We start from the raw sequence: 16,883 nt of genomic DNA, 5'->3' as shown, positions 1-16,883 counted from the left end.
GCAGTAGACTGTGCATTTTCTAATGGACAGAATGAGCGAACCAATCAAACTTTAGTAAATAGAATTCGTTGCAAAATATATGAAAATAAAAATAAGCCCTGGTCAGTGATTGCTGAACAGTGTATTTCCGAATATAACAATACCATTCACACTTCAACGGGTTTCTCTCCCAATTATTTATTAACAGGTGAGGATGTCTCAATTATCCCAATGGAGTTAAATAGTAATACGTTAGACAATTTAGATTTTAATAGATCTGTAGCAATACAAAATGCAAACAGATCGCATAATATAAACAAAAAGTATTATGATAAGAATTCTAAAGAAATTGAATATGAAGAAAATGACTTAGTTTATATTCAAAATGGTAACAAACTCAATAGAAACAAATTAGATCCTGTTCGAATGGGTCCTTTCAAGATTAAGAGAAAGATATCTAATTCGATTTACGAGATAGATCTTGGCAGTAAAAAGAAAGACTTGAACATTTTTCATAAAAGCAAGATGATTCCCTATTCTTTTTATCCTGATGAATCCTCTCGGGGAAGGGGGGATGTAAGTTTGTTGCCATCTATCAGACAAACTTAATCACCATTATGATTACTTTGCCTTTTCAATACTTTGCTAAAACACTTACGATATTCATATCTAATACTTATTTACTTACTTTTCAAATATTGATATTTTGTTATTTTAAATTATTTTTCAATTGCTGTTTAATTATTTAATAAGCTGGGTCACAGATCCCAAAGCCGACATAATTGTTGATTTAGGTAATTTAATAATGTTTAATTTTGTTAATTTGTTTTATTTAATTGTTATTAAATATTTAGTTCCTTTACTACATCAACTTGTGTCTCAATCCGAATAATTGGACTTAATTTTATATAATCATAAAAGTTTCAAGCCAAACGGTTGAAACTTACATGTATATGTATGTACATTAGGGTGGGTCAAAATACAATTTTTTGGATTTTCAAAAAGGCTCAGCGGTTAAAAGGTGCTAAATGGTTCGGTTAGCTTAAAAGTAAAATTTCATTTCATTATTTTAAGCCTAAGTGCCTCCGGATTGTGGTTTCATTTTTGAAAAAAGCTGATTTTTGCCTAAAAACCACATACGCTTTGCTTAATTTATTATGATCTCATTTCTTATACAAGCTAATTCAAGAGGATGTTCCAAAAAGCTTAAGAGTGTAGGTTGGGTCGGGACAAGAAAAACATCGTTTTGGAGGGGGTTAATATTCGCCCCCGTTTAGCCAAGAGGGGCAATTTTCTAAAAAAATTATTTAATTAGGAAAAAATATTATTAAAAATCAACCGTTATACCTACAACAACATGTTATACCTTTTTGTTGAGCCCAAAATCTCTTTTTTATTTTGCTTTCAAATAAAGCTCTTTTATAAAACAATTTTTGAAAAATTAATTTTCAAAGTCAAAATTTTGAAAAAAAAAGTTAAAATTTGCGAACTATTTTTTTTTTTACCAAGTTTCAAGATTTTAGGGTATTCAGAAGTATACTTTTTAATAATTGATATTAATTCTACCAAAATGGGCGGTTACCACGCCCCCTGAATGTAAAATCTCAATTTTTCGATTTTTTTCTTTGTATGTACTTTAAGATCCATGAACATAACAAGTTTCTATGAAAACTAGAAGTTTGCCAGAATTTTTATCATTTGTTAGTTAGCATGTTAGTGAGTAAATCAGCTACTCCTTTTGCGATTTTTGAAAGCCTTTTTCTCAGAAACTACTAATCCTACGTAGCTGAAAGTTTTTGAGGAGCTTGAGCTTGGACTATGTTAACAAATAAAACGAGTTTGAAATGTTTGTCATTATTGAAACAAAATTTAGAATGGTTCGAAAGCGGCTTGAGTTGTTTCCTAATGGTGTAGGACCAAAGTTCATAGAGAACTTGGCTGGGCAACCGGAGGCAGAAGATAAAGTCTGATTATAACCAAACTTTATATTATTGTTCTATTTACAGTTTAGCACCTTTTCATCACTGTGCCCGTAAAAAAATCAGCAAAAAAAATTTCTCCATTCATTTGTGACCCAGCCTAATGTACATATGCATATAAAAATACATTACATACATATAAAACTTTTCCTCGTTTAAATACTCGCATACCTGAACGAAGTTATGAATATTTGAAAAGCAACAAAATTGGGTGGAAGAGTGTTTTTTTTACGCGGGCAAGAGGGAGGAGGTGATGGTCAAAAATATATTGAAAAAAATTGTTTGTGGAATATCATCTATGACACATCTTTTTAAGGTATTTTGATGTTAAATCTAATGACATAAAAATAAAGTCAATGCGATTGCTCCAAGAAAAGTTTTTGCCGATTGAAAACAAGAGTGTCTGTTTTTTTTTAATTCAACAGATAAAATATAACCGAAACCCATGTGAAAAACATTATACACTGGATGAAATTCGGTATGAAGGTTTTAGATAAAATAAAGACAAAGAATGCATATAGTTCTAAAAAATGTTTTTGGTAAAAGGGTGTTTTTTTTTAGGGGTTGAGTTATGTGTAAAAATGGTATCATAACAGCTCACATAATGTTTGTTAATTTCTTTTAAACTTGGTGAAAATGTTTCTTTTGTTATAAGACTTAAAGGGTGAAAGGGTGCTTTTTTAAAGAAATGAAGAAATGGTACCCCAATGAAATTTGGTAAAAATCTTTCATTCATAATAAAACTATAAGTCTAAGAGCTGTTTGCTGTAAGTTCTAAATAACTTTATGTGACAGTTTACGCAGAGGAAAAAGTAAGGGAATAAGAGTTTATGTTGTACACAAATATTCAAGTTGCTTTTCAGCAAACTAAGTAACATTTAAGGTGAAAGGGTGTTTTTTTGTTTTTTTTTTGGGGGGGGGGGGGGGAATAAGGAAAATCCGCGATAAGTCAGAGAAAATCAATTGTAAATAAATTGCACGACTGCGGTCGTACGTACTTGCTCTTTTGGTAATAGTTACTCTATAAGTTTGAACATTGAACAAAATAAGGGAATATTTAAAATTTTATATTTACACGGAATTTCATAAGTGTTGCAAAAAAAAAATAAAATCTGTTTTTATAAATAATTAAATATAACTTTAAATGATCTTTTACAAAAACCTAAGTATGCCATCTTATTTCTTGTATAAAAAGCAATTTTTAGAAAAAAATTTTCGAAAATCGTTAGAGCGGTTTTTTAAAAAAATAATTTTTATAGGTATATAAAAATTTTCTAACATTTTTCGAAAAAAAAAAGTTGGTATGCCATTTTGAACAAATAATTAATTTACACATAAAAACGGATTTTCAAAATTTTTCACTAACCCGTTTCCAAAAAATTGATTTTTCAAAATATTTTTTAAAAATCCAAAAAATTGTGTTTTTTCGAAGAGACTATAAATTCTGTAATTGGTCCCACAACACACAATTTCTCTACACCTACAAAAAAATAAAAACAAAATGTAAAAATCAATTTTTTCAATGCATTTGATTAAAAAAAAAATATTTATTACAAAATATAAAAAATGTTATTGCAAAAAAACTAAATTTTCTACATGAAAAAAAAAAAAATCAATACACAATTTTTAACTATGGTTAATACATCAACCTATTTCTACAATATTATTGAAGCTAATGTACATACGACAGACCGAACACTTTTTTTTATTTCTTTATCATTTATGTTGCTTTTTATTAAAACCTCAAACTTTTTTTACGTCTTGCCCTATAGAGCAAGTAAACAAATCTTTTATTACACATAATTTCAAAGTTCTTAAATAACTGTTATATGCGTTATCACTAAGAATTTCATTGTATTCAATTTTCCTAAGAATTTTCTTTTGTATCCCTTCTCCATTGACATTTTATTACTATTCCATTGCTTTAATAAACTAAACTTGTATCATTTCCATTCTCAACTCGCCAACAATGACTCATTCACTGTAAATAGATTTCAATTCTTGATACGGGTCACAAGTCATAGATTCATGCGCGCAAGAACGCTAATCGGCTTAATTTCTTCAAAATGCCCAAAATGTACCCACGTCGCGTCATATACCTTTCTACAAATCAAATTCAAAGAAAACCATATCAAATTGATTTGGAGCGCATTGAGTTCATCAATCTCTTACGAAGACATATCGTTGAGAATTAATATTATAAAGGTACATGAACTCTATTTGGTGTGATGTGTGTCTCTTTTTTTTCTGACCCAAACCAAAAATGCCTATTCTTCATTCAAGGTTTTTATAATTTTCAATCAAAATTTTCATCTGGAATAATTTAAAGTACACATCACAGTGCAACTGAACACACTAATTTCTCCTTTGCACCAAAACCTTTAAAAGTCCACTGTGGCAAATGAAAATAATTACCCAGCAAAAAACCTTTTTTAACGACCAAAAGAAAATACAAAAAAATTACAAGAAGAAGAAGAAAAAATTTTAACAAAGGTTCAAGACACGAAACAAACCGTAACCATAGTACCGTCGAACGACGAAGATGTTTGTAGGAGAAATGTGAGAATATTTTCCTCCATTGTTTAGGCACAGCAGAAGAGACTTTATACGCATTATAACAACACTTTGGGCCTCTACTCTGATGATGGAACACACAAACAATGAGAGATCTAAAGCCCCCTTCGTTCAAAACATATTATAACCAAAAAACTTCCCACTTAGTAAGTAAACGCGATCACTCCAAACAACGACCTCCAATCTGAAGTTTTAGTTTTGTTCAGAACTCGACCGCGTCAAGACTTACTTTACCTTCAAGTCCATTCAATTTCATTCAAAATAATAAGCCTCTATGTGTTGATACTTACCTTAAACCTTTATAACGTGTGTTTTTTCTGAAGAAAAGGATGTCTTCGTAATTTTCGGTTTTTAATGTTTTATCATTTTTCGCTAAATAAGTTGCATGTTTGTGAGACTCTAGCAGCAATAACAACTTACAATTTTCAACTTCCCTTTCTGGGCCTTGCTCGATTCGACACGCATCGTTGAATCTACTACAAATCAAAAAATAGCCATGGACGACTTTTCACACAAAGTTTCGTTTCGAGGCAGAAGTTAATTGAACGTATCGAGGAATACCTACATTTTTCGTTCGTCGTCGGGCGGTATCACAGAATACAACCGGAAGGAGTTAATTGTGTCATTATATAACGTCAAATAGTGATATCGGGACCGGGAGTGATCAAACGCGAAATGTTAACCCAGTTAAAATTTGACTATTTCAATCATAATGTATTGCACAAAGGATTGCGATTGTAGTTTGTGTCGAGAATTGCGAGGTTTTCGGCCTCCAAAATCGGATAAGAAGTTGAAAAAATCGGATAGTTTTGTTGGAAGTGAGAATTTTATATTGAAACGTTGTGATATTGGCGCCCAACGAAATGGCGCCCAACAAAATGATGAATCAAGAGTTGAAAAGAAGTCAGCTACACCACCAGCACCATTACCACCAAAACCTCAGGTGTCTTTAGCAGCAATTAAAGCTAAGACAGGTGATAAACAAGAGTCGTCATCGTCGTCCAAACACAAAGTAATTATATACTTTGGTGATTCAATAGAAAATCGACAAAACAAAGATCGGCATCATAATAATAATAACAATGCTGCTGTTGCTGGCCAAGGTAGTGATTTAAAAGACTTGATACATGCGAGTAGGTTGTGCGATGAAATGGTGTTGAAGACGTGCGAATCAGAGTTAACGACTTCACCACAGCCAACACAGCCAATATTGCGGTCGTCTTCTTCTTCTGCAGCAAAATGCATTGATTCTAGCACAGAACTACCATCGTTTATTGAAAGCATACACAATGGAGTAATAAACATACGAATTCATGGTAATTACAAAACGGCAAATGATTTGGTTGCAACATTATCGACACGGCAACGCAATAATAATAATAATAATTCAACATCATCTAACACCAATAGCTGGGATATTCGATCACAAAGTGAAGACTCATTCGATTGGAGTTTTGTACAAGAATGGAGATCTCGGTATGGAAGGTAGATTAACGTTTTCTTATAGCTTAAGTAATGACTTTATTGGTTAATAAGTTTAGTTGTTTGAAAAGTTTCCATTGATTAAAGCAAAAGAAACTTAAAAACGGTTCTAGGATATAAAAAAGACACTAACTTAACGAACATTAACAAAAAAATAGGCTTCAGTTAAGAAGTTGCTTAGAAATATTCTTCAACTATGAATTAAAAATCAATTCTAAAATCAATGTAGTTTAATTAAACTTTACCTATAATAAAGAATGGTTATAAAAAAATGTCGATTATTCTTTTTCCGGCATAAAATTAGTAGGAAAAGCCACAAACTCAAGGTCGAATGCAGGGTTCGGACTTCAGTTTCAAAATTTCGAAGCAAATTTGAAAAAAAAGTGAAGTAGATCCAAAATTTCGGAAGTAGATTTCAAAATTAAACTTTCAGAACATTTATTTACAAAATTTTATACTAAAAAAAAATATTTTTCAACAAAATAATTTTTCTTTACTTATTTCATTATGATCTTTTCCAAAAAACCTTTCTCATCTAGTGGTTGCAACGGTGCTTTGGGGTAAAACGGTTAATTCAGCATAATCTAACAAATTTTTGATCAGGAATTCTTCAAAATCAATAAAAATGACCTTGATAAACTTTATTTATATCTTGAATTCGAAGAATAATTGACCTCCATTCATCTTTTGAGATTTTAGTTGAGCTTTATTTCTCAATGCCTCGACCAGATTTAAAATTGAAGTTAAATCCCTTTCTCTAAACTTATTATTTGAAAAATATTTTTCAATCAAGAAATAGAAGTAGATCCTGAAAAAGAGAAGTAGGGAAGTAGATTTTATATTTTTCTCAAAATTGAAGTAAATCTACTTCGATCGAAGTAAAGTCCGAACCCTGGTCGAATGTTTTAATGTTTTAAAGAATTTTTAGTTCACGGTTTTTAGTGTTAAGCTATGTACGTGAAACATAATATTTCAATATGAAATAATTGTTCAACAGAAGTTTTTACAAAGACACTCGTGTAGTTAAAATACGTGCTATCTATGTTTAAAAGGTTGGAATGTTTATGTTTGTGTTGTTACTATTGAATGGAACGTTTGTTTAATTCAATTAAATATGTTGACTAAAAATATTTAATATGAGTACCTAACCATTTATTTTCATTGAAAGATAAATATTTTAATTCGAGTTAAGACAGATTGTTTTATTGATGAAGACATAAAATAAAGGTTCTATGTTTTGCGATCAAGGGAGAAGAAGAGTATTGGTTTTAAAAATGCAAATGCTGTGCGTTTTCTAGTTTTGCATTTTAAAATTTCGTTAGACTGAAAAAAATGAAGAAGCCGTTTGTGGTACTATCAAAGTTGAAAGTTGAAGAATGCAATGAACGAACGTTAAGTTAAAAAAAGGAAAGTTATGATTGAAGAGTGCTTTTGTTTTCAAGTTCAAGATTTTAAAATTGAAGAAAATAACAAGGGTTGGGCTCAAAATTTTGACAGGGTTAAAACTTTTTTTAATATTCTGCGTTTCAAAAGTTTGTTTTAAAAATTCTGAAATTCAGCTTGTCAATTTTTATTTTATTTTAATTCTTACTTACAAAATTCTGAAATAGTTAAAAAAGATTTGGAAATATATTAAAAAGTGCATGCTTTCAAAATTTGTCCAAACGCTTTATTTTTTTTTTTTCTTGCAGAGTTTTGTAAAAACTTCTTTTCATTTATTAAACACCTTAGTGTTAAATGTTGGTCTGCGCGTGCGTCGGTCGGTGCGTCCATCTGTACATGAATCTGCGGACGGATTTTCTTGAAATTTGGTACAGATGATTTTTTCGTAACTTACAAAGTTGTTTTGTATTTGTTTTTTTTATATCTCACTTAAGAAATGTGCCTTCCATAATTTTTTTTAAAGTTAGGTATTGCAATTTTATCGAAAGCGGCTCTAACGATTTCAATTAAACTTATTGTAAATAACGATCTAAGGTATTGTAATCAAATTGTCTTTTTAGTTTTTCTAACAAAAAATTCGGGTAGTGGAAATATAGCTTTGCCATTTTTTGAGAAAACTGATATTTTGGTTATTAACGCATAACTCGTACATACATACATAAGGATATTTCTTATCAAATAAATAAATAATTGTTTTTATTCAAATTTCCAAAAAAAAAAAAAAAATTGAAAATTTTGAAAATTTTTTTTTTAATCTAAAAAATTAAAAAAAATTTTTGTTCATGATTTTATTTTTTTTTTATTTTGTCTGATTTCTAACCAAATCGTTAAAACTACATTGGCAAGCTAATATTATTATAAGAGCAAGTACATGCGACCCAGTCGTGAATTTTATTTAGTGATAGGAAACGAAACAAACCCAATTTTGGTCTGTGACCTTATTTTATAAAAAAAAAAATGAAATGAGACCTGCGATAAAGCTCTATTCTTCATTTCTGAATAACTCGCGAACCATTCAATCGATTTCCACCAATTTTTCGTACAAAAGCCTTTTGATTATTGTAAAATTTAAATAAGTAAATTTTTCGAAAAACGCAGTTTTGAATTTTATAACAAAATTTCAAAAATCTTGTTTTATTATTTTTTTTTTCAAAATATTTTTTCTATTTTTTAAACAGGTTTAGTAATTTTTAAAATATAGTTTCTTTCTTGTGCATGAAACTGAATGGCATACTTCATTAAGAGATTAAAACCATTTAAATAGATGTTTGTAATATTAAAAAAGAATTTTATTTGACTTTTGTTAAATATTTGAATTAAAATTAATTTTAAATAATTTTGTACACAAAATCTTTACGGTGCGACTTAGTTTTGCATTTAATTTTTATATAAGAGAAAATCTAAGCTAATATTTGATGACAATATTAGCTTTTAACAGACAAAAGATAAGATTTTCCTGAAAACTTTATCCAACAATAAATTTATTAAGGGTCAATTTTTCAATGGTGAGATACACCTCAGAGCTTATTCCTAGGAGTATTTATTTTTTATATTTAGCCCTGATTTTTCAATCGTCAGTTAGACTATCAGAGGAATAAATGTCAATATAAAAAAAAACTTTTATTCCTAGGAATAAGCTCTATCTGAGGTTTATCTGACTATTGAAAAAATGGCCCTTAGTAGAGTAACTAAAGCAAATTATTAGGGAACCCAGCTGAACAGCTCTGATTTTGACGATTTTTTTTTTTTTCAAACGTAGGTTATTAAAAATACTTTAAAGTCTATAGATTATAAATTGCCGATGTTGCCGTATTGCTTTTTAAAATTAAAATTAAATTTTTTTTTGAACAAAACAATATTTTTTGCTCAAATTTCATAAAACAAATTATAGCAAAAGATTTTCTAGGTAATTTAAAGAAAAAAAATATAAGGGAGTAAGGGACAATCTTCCATCGTTTGAGCGCTAAATGCAATTTTCTCACAATCCGACTTCAAACACAAAAAAAAATATTTTGAAAACAACGGCAACACCAACAATATTTAAAAATACATTTTTAAAAAGCCAGAAGCTCATTCTTATCTCTTAAATTTTAATCCACAGAATTTAATTAAGAGTTTTTGAAAAAATGGTTTTCAAATTCAGAATTAAAAAAAAATGTTATTAAAAAAATTTAAAATGACTTTTTTCCAAATTTTTTCTAATAAAATATGAATTTATTTTAAAAAAATTTTTGGCCATAAATATTATCAGTTGAATTCCGAAGCAGAAAAGGTAATATATATCACATTTTTGAAAAAAAATCTGAGTTAAATTACCATTCATTCAAAAGCCCTTCATTCAATTGACTTAATTTCAATTTTACAAATATGACTAAAGTTTTAGCTTTTTAAGAATGTATATTTAAATATTGTAGGTGTTGCCGTTGTCTTCAAATATTTTTTTTTTTTTGTGTTTGAAGTCAATTAATAATTGCATCTATCGCTTGGACGATGGAAGATTGTCCCTCACTCCCTATATCTATTTTTTTTCCTTGAATTTCCTGAACAATCTTTTGGCATCAAATAATTTATGAAATTTAATAAAAATTTTTGAAAAAAAATTTTTTTGTTCACAAAAATCTTCAATTAAATTAAAAAAATCAAAATGGCAACACCGGCAATTTTTAATCTATAGACCTTAAAGTATTTTTAATTACCGACGTTTGGAAAAAATGATCATCAAAATCTAAGCTGTTCGGTAGGGTTCCCTAATATTGCCAATTTTTGAGCTTAAGTTACTCCACTAATTGACTTTATTCATTTGATAGTCTAACTGATAATTGAAAAATCAGGGCTAGGTCAACAAAAATTATAATAAATCCACTTTACAACATACTTTACCAAGCAATTTTACATTAAAAAATCTTTACTTTTTATACCAATAACTAACTTTAAAATTCTTCTTATTTTTACAGACCATCTGGAAGCACCAGAGTCGATATACTGCCATTCAATTCATCATCCCAATCGAATTCCCAACTAGCAGTAAATATAAGTTCTGGCAATTTGAATGCGTGCGGTGTTACATCACCAACCAATAATAATAATAATAATCTCCAACCACCTGATCTAACTGCTTCGACAAATTGTGGTCTATCATCGGGACGCATACAAAGTCCAGCTGTAGCAACACCTGCACCAAGAATATCAAAGGAAGTGGCGCAACGATTAGCTGCAGCTGGAAATCAATCAACATCACACCATGAATCAATTGATGGTTATTCACCAAATAACAAATCAGTCTCTGGAAATGTAAATGCATCAAATGCAATTGAGCGTGACCATCATCAAACAAAAATGGGAAGTAGTGGTGGTGTTGGTTATCATTTGGGTCAGTCCAAGCCTGTTCCACATCGTTCAGTTGCTGGTCCAGCGCGTCTTACAGCACAAAGTACTCCGGTAAAATCACAACCACCCATGATAAGCGGGAGTCTTTCAAGTCAAAATAAAACACCTTCCGAAAGAGTTATCGATAACCTGCATGCTTCCCAGAAACAAAACCTCGGAACAAGAACACACCATCATGAGTTTCGAGGTCTTCAAAGGGTCCAAGAATGCCACAGTTCTTCAGATGAAAATCGTTCATCAGGCCATGCCAGTATGTCAGATACTGGAGGTCATGGTAGTAGCTCTCCAGGAGGAGCTCTAGGTCCTCTCCCCGAAGATCGATTAGCAGCTGGTGTCACAAATCGCAGTACAAGATCGAGAGCTAGCACTAACCATTCCCGTTCTCGTCATCGTGCCACTCCAGCTAAAGTACCTTGGGGAGGTAGTGGATTGGAGGACATAAAACTTGCCATTCAGCAGCTTACAATGCGTTCTCAAACCAGCACTAGCACTTATAGTAGCTTGAGTGCAGGTTCAGAGAGTTCAGAGCCTGCGCGAAGACTTGGTCGTTATTCGTCACTAGAAACGGTCAATACCAATGTGACTAGTGCCGATGAATTCGTTTGGGTTGACTCCCATAACCGTTTGGTTGAACTTCAACATCCTCCCTGGAGTCAACATTGTATCTTGCGGGTCATTCGAAATGGCCGATGCAAGGAACACTCCGAAAGAGTATCGATTGAAGCTGTTCCAAGACTTGGTTATCTTCTCCAGCGTGCTTTAGTAAGAATCGCTCGAGAAGTTCAAAGACTCTCATCGAACCTTGGATTGTGCTCCAAACAGGAAATAGCTGGTGCTTTCAAAGTGGTTTTATGTCCTGGATTAGCAGACTCTTGTATCAAAGCTTGCCTTCGAGCTGCTGCAATGTTTGCAGTTCCCGGTGAAAGTGCATTGAAACAAAGTAAGTCCTCCCGGGCAGGTCTTCAACTGCCTGTTGGGCGTTTTCACAGATGGATGGCTGATGCTAGGTTGGGTAAATTCATTCATGAATACGCAGCAGTGTATTTATGCGCAGGTATGGAAAACCTTTTAGAAGAGATCCTTCTTCAGTGTTTTTCGTCAGATGCAAATGCAGCTTTAACTGCAACTGGCTTAGAGCAGGCCATAGCTAGTTCTGGAGATTTGTGGGGTCTGCTACAGCCATATGCCCATTTAAATGCTGGACGAGTTGCATCTGGGGCCTTGACTATGCCACGATGGGCAAGTCAAACATCGATAGGGTCTGGATCACATCAAAATCCAAGTGTAAGCTCAAGTTTGGAACCATGCCTACTTACCACATGCGTGGGGAGCATCACAGAACTTAAGGACCTGGTTTCCCGTGCTCAGCAAAAATTCCAACATACTGCTTTCTCCAATTCAGCCATAACAGCTTTGTTTTATTTCATGAGATGTTCGCAGTTGGAACATAGCGAAGTTGGAAGTTCGACCACTTCAACAACCAATACTCAAGAGTTATGCTATGAGAGGGCCTATGTTGTGCTCCCGCCATTGGTCGAATGGTTGAGAGTCTCCTCAGCCCATGCTGAATACCGAAATGCTATAATGATTGATAAGGATGATATCATGCAAGCTGCTAGGTTACTCCTACCTGGAGTTGATTGTCCAACTCGAGGAGTTGGCCGCGATGAAGAGTTGCCTTCGAAGAAGACACATTTCGGACATAGTTCGAGTTCAGTGAGTGGGAGTTCGAGTGAAGACACAGCTGATTTAGGACGTCGAGCAACTCTGGCACTGGCTTTTAAACTAATGCTAACAGGAAGAGCGGATATGTTAGCACAAGCTTCAACCTTATTACCGCCTACGACGAGATATGATACCTTAAACCATGTCGGAATGTCAGCGCTAATGATAGCTAGCATTCGTAATGACGACATAGCTATTCAAGCTCTTCTCGATGCAGGGTGTGATCCAAACATTGAGGTTCCAGCTGTTGGGTCTCAAGGCTGTCCAGCTATCCATCCAGATACTCAACATTGGACAGCTGTAACATTTGCCTCGTGTAAATCGAACTTTCAAGCTTTGCGGATGTTACTCGATAGAGGGGGGAAAGTTGAGGGTGGAGCTCGTCTGAGTGAAGACAAATCAACTTTGACGCCACTTCAGGTAGCTTGTGGATCGGGTAACCTTGAAGTTGTATCACTTTTACTCGCTCATGGTGCACATGCATTTTTATCGACTCAACAAAAAGACTCAATGTGTTTTGCGAATTCAGCTCAACGAGGTTGTTATTGTGCAATATCTGTAGCAGCTGCACACGGCCAGAGGGCTTGTTTGCGGAAGCTACTGTCGCATCCTTTGGCACCGGGTAGTCGAGAGGTGCTATCGTTGGAGGAAATGCTAGCTGAAGGTGATAGCAGTGGTAGAGCTGGTGCTGAACGTCAACAAGATGTTCCACCAAGTTTGAATAAGACACAAATAAAAAGCTTACAAGAAGCTATGTATCACAGTGCTGAAAATAATCATTTAGGTATAAGTTTGATTTCTATCCAAGTTTGATTACAAATTTTCTAACAAATTTTTGTTTTTTCAGATATTACAGTTGAATTACGTGCTCTTGGTGTTCCATGGACTTTACACTGTTGGATGCATGCATTAGCGGCAGCACATGAATTACGATTGGATGCAGTTATTGATCAATTGTTGCAGGACTTTCTTCAAGTTTGTCCCGATGATTATAGTCCTCAATTTGTTTCCGAATGCCTTCCATTGCTGTTTAATATATTCCGATATAGTAAAAATGAAGGAACTACTTTACTGTTGGCAGATATTTTTGCAACTTGTTTTGGCTGGGAGGCTATTAAGTCGATAAAAGAACCAGTTCTTCAGCCGGTTAATAGCTCGAGAATTGATCCGAAATTTGTAAATAATCCAGAGCTTAGTGATGTTACGTTCAGGTGAGAGAAGTTTAGATAACGCTTTTGTTGTTTTGGTATAAACTGGTCGAAAACCTGGGGAACTCAATTTGAACTATTTGCAACTATTATGCAATTATTAGAATTATTTGCAAAGAACTGCTTATCTTTGTCACATTTTTTACTTTTCGAATTTGGTATTAAATAGATTCATTCATTTTTTTAATTGGTATAAACTGGTCTAAAGGTGGAAAATATAAATTTTTAAATCTATTCGTATGAACTTGTCTAAAGGTTAAATACACATAATCTTAGGTTCAAAATAACGTCAGTTAAATCATTTTCTTATTGGTATAAACTTGCCTAAAGGGAGTTACAATTAAACTATTTGCGTAAGTCCACCTCTTTGAGTCATTAAATGAATTGATTATTCAAGTCTCACTACTTAGTTATTTATTCTTGATCATAGATTTTCAGTTTTCTTATTGGTATAAACTAGTCTTAAATGTAAAAAAAACAACCCTGTGCTATAATTGAATAAGTCACATAATCAAATAGAACATTAAATGTCTTTCTTTCAAGATCAGTTAGTTAATTTTCTTTGTTGTTCTATGAATTGGTCTAAGCCATGAGGAGCCCTTTTTTAGCTGTTTGTGTATGATAATTCGTCGAGGTCTCATAACAAATTGAGTGCTACGAATTAATTTTCTTATTGGTATAAACTTGTCTAAAGTAAGTTACACTTGAACTATTTGTTTAAGGCCGCGTCTATGAGTCATCAAATGAAATGAATATTCAAGTCTTACTATGTACTTATTTCCGCTTAATTGGATTTTCAGTTTTTTTTATTGGTATAAACTGGTCTAAAACTTTAAAAAACACACCTTATGCAATGGTCCGTTTGATTAAGTCACATATCGAATAGAGTTTTTAATCTATTACTTCCAAGATCAGTTTTTTTAATTCTCTTACTAATATAAACTGGTCTAGAGACTGAAAATTCAAACTTTAACTCACCAAAATCAACCGAGCGAATAAACATATTAGCTCGGTTGATTTTGATCACTTATCTCATTAACTTAATGGTATAAACTTGTCCAAGGCTAAGACAACAGAGAGTTTAACTAAAATTCGCCTTCTCTGAGGCACAAAGAGAATTAAGTATAAAATATTTACTGGCTACTTACTGCGTTAGAGCAAATTATCAGTGTTCTTATTGGTATAATCTGTTCTAAGACTTGAACAATGCAACTTAGGCTATTTGCAATACTTCTTTTCATAGCGAATTCTATATCTACTATTTACATTAGATAATATTTTTTTTCTCTTTATTGTTAGAACAAGCCAAATTTTTCATTATTGGTATAAACTGCTCTAAGACTCAAAGAACCAATTTTCAAAGGTTCTTTTTAAGACACATAGTAAATCTTGTAATAAATCTTCTCTTTTTACAGATTATTTAAATTATAATTGTTATAATCTGGTATAAAATACTGGTATAAAATACCGAACTATGCCTTTAGATAATTATCTGATTATAATCAGATAATTTCAAATACCTTATTTTGTATAGGGATTTACCACTCTTAGGTAGGTACTTTCATTGTGAAATAAGATTAGACCAGTTTATACCAATCCGTTCATATTTAATTTTGGTAGTTTTGTTCTGTACATACACATTTTTGGATCATTTAAGAATATATTTTATTTTAAATCATTTCAGAGTTGAAGGCAAAATCTTCTATGGCCACAAAATAGTATTAGTAACGGCATCACCACGTTTCCAAAATATGCTCAGCTCCAAGTTGAGTGATGGCAACGCTCCAACCGTTCAAATCAATGACATTCGATATCATATCTTCCAATTGGTCATGCAATATCTATACAGTGGAGGCTGTAACAATTTGGAAGTTTCCCACAATGATGTCTTGGAATTAATGGCAGCAGCAAGTTTCTTTCAGTTGGAAGGATTGTTGCGTTACACTGAGGCAAGGTGCTCAGAAATGATTGATATTGATAATGTTGTTGCAATGTATATACATGCAAAAGTAAGGTTTTCAATGTTTTTATAATTTTTTACGAAATTTAAAAAAATTTAATTTTGAAAATAGGTTTACAATGCCAGCAAACTTATGGAATATTGTCAAGGATTTCTTTTACAAAATATGGTTGCTCTTTTAACATATGATGATTCAGTTAAAAGATTATTATTTGCAAAGAAAATTCCAAATCATGATGTTCTATCTGGGTTATTGATGACACTACAAGCAAGAATAAAAAATCGAAAACCAGGTTCGACGAATTTTTCACGACCACAAATAAGTTCACCAGCAGCATTAAAAGTGTCACCTCAAAGTGGAGTTAAAAAATAATAAATAAAAATAAAGTTTGAATTTCTTGTATAATTGTTTTAATTAAGAATTTTTTAAAGTCAAACTTAAAAAAAAAGTATATTTTTTTAAGAACAAAAAAAAATAAGTAATACATCTAAAAGAAAATAATATCGTTTTGATAACAAATAAGAGAAAGTACCTATTTCTTTTTATTATTATTAATATTATATATTTTTTTAATTAAATTTGTTTTTTTAATTCTTTTTAATTTTAGTTTATATTAAAATATTTTTTAGAAATAGACATTTTTTATTTTATTATTATTGTATTGTATATTATTAAAAAAAAAAACAAAATATTTACTTAATATATTTAATAGTCGAAATCAACTAGAAGTTTTTTTTTATAACGAACGATTTTTCGGAACCTGTCACTCAATGTCATGAGAATCAACAAGAACGAAGTGTCATACAATAATATTTGTTGTTCCCTTGCTACTTATTTTGATGACACTAATGTATGAGAATCAATAAGAACGAAGTTGGTATTCGAATCTTTTATTCAATTGAAGTCATTCGTTTCAAGGCTTCGTTTCATCAGTTATCCGCCTCCGAGTGAAAGATAAAAAATGTTTGGATGGAAATAACTTAGCAACCGAATGTCCCAGAGACTTTTGGTTTTCAGTTATGAATAGAGCTGAAAAAGACCTTTCTTTTGATATCTCACTCGATGAATTTGGATGAAATTTTTTAAAATGCATTTTTTTCGGCAAGGGGTTAACCTTGATTTTTTCTTGAAAATCTGAAAAAAAT

The 16,883-nt window shown here is 31.8% G+C and overlaps 1 protein-coding gene across 3 annotated transcripts in view; it reads left to right on the top strand.

Moving 5' to 3' along the window:
• Positions 1–16,265, top strand: part of LOC129918245 (ankyrin repeat and BTB/POZ domain-containing protein 2) — a 28,023-nt gene extending 11,758 nt beyond the window's left edge. Inside the window, exons 1-5 of one of the 3 annotated variants that reach the window (XM_055998669.1) lie at positions 4,330–6,008; positions 10,412–13,353; positions 13,417–13,780; positions 15,462–15,786; positions 15,850–16,265. In XM_055998669.1, coding sequence (XP_055854644.1) covers positions 5,245–6,008; positions 10,412–13,353; positions 13,417–13,780; positions 15,462–15,786; positions 15,850–16,110 — 4,656 coding nt within the window. In that variant the 5' untranslated portion in view covers positions 4,330–5,244 and the 3' untranslated portion in view covers positions 16,111–16,265. Of the gene's footprint in view, positions 1–4,329; positions 6,018–10,411; positions 13,354–13,416; positions 13,781–15,461; positions 15,787–15,849 lie in introns of those variants that run through there. The other 2 variants (XM_055998668.1, XM_055998670.1) reach the window with 2 other exon arrangements.
• Positions 16,266–16,883: the final 618 nt, after the last annotated feature.

The sequence above is a fragment of the Episyrphus balteatus genome, chromosome 4, assembly GCF_945859705.1.
Source record: "Episyrphus balteatus chromosome 4, idEpiBalt1.1, whole genome shotgun sequence".
NCBI classification, from domain to species: domain Eukaryota; kingdom Metazoa; phylum Arthropoda; class Insecta; order Diptera; family Syrphidae; genus Episyrphus; species Episyrphus balteatus.
The sequence above is the reverse complement of the archived record's forward strand: the minus strand, read 5'-3'. Positions and strand labels throughout refer to the sequence as shown.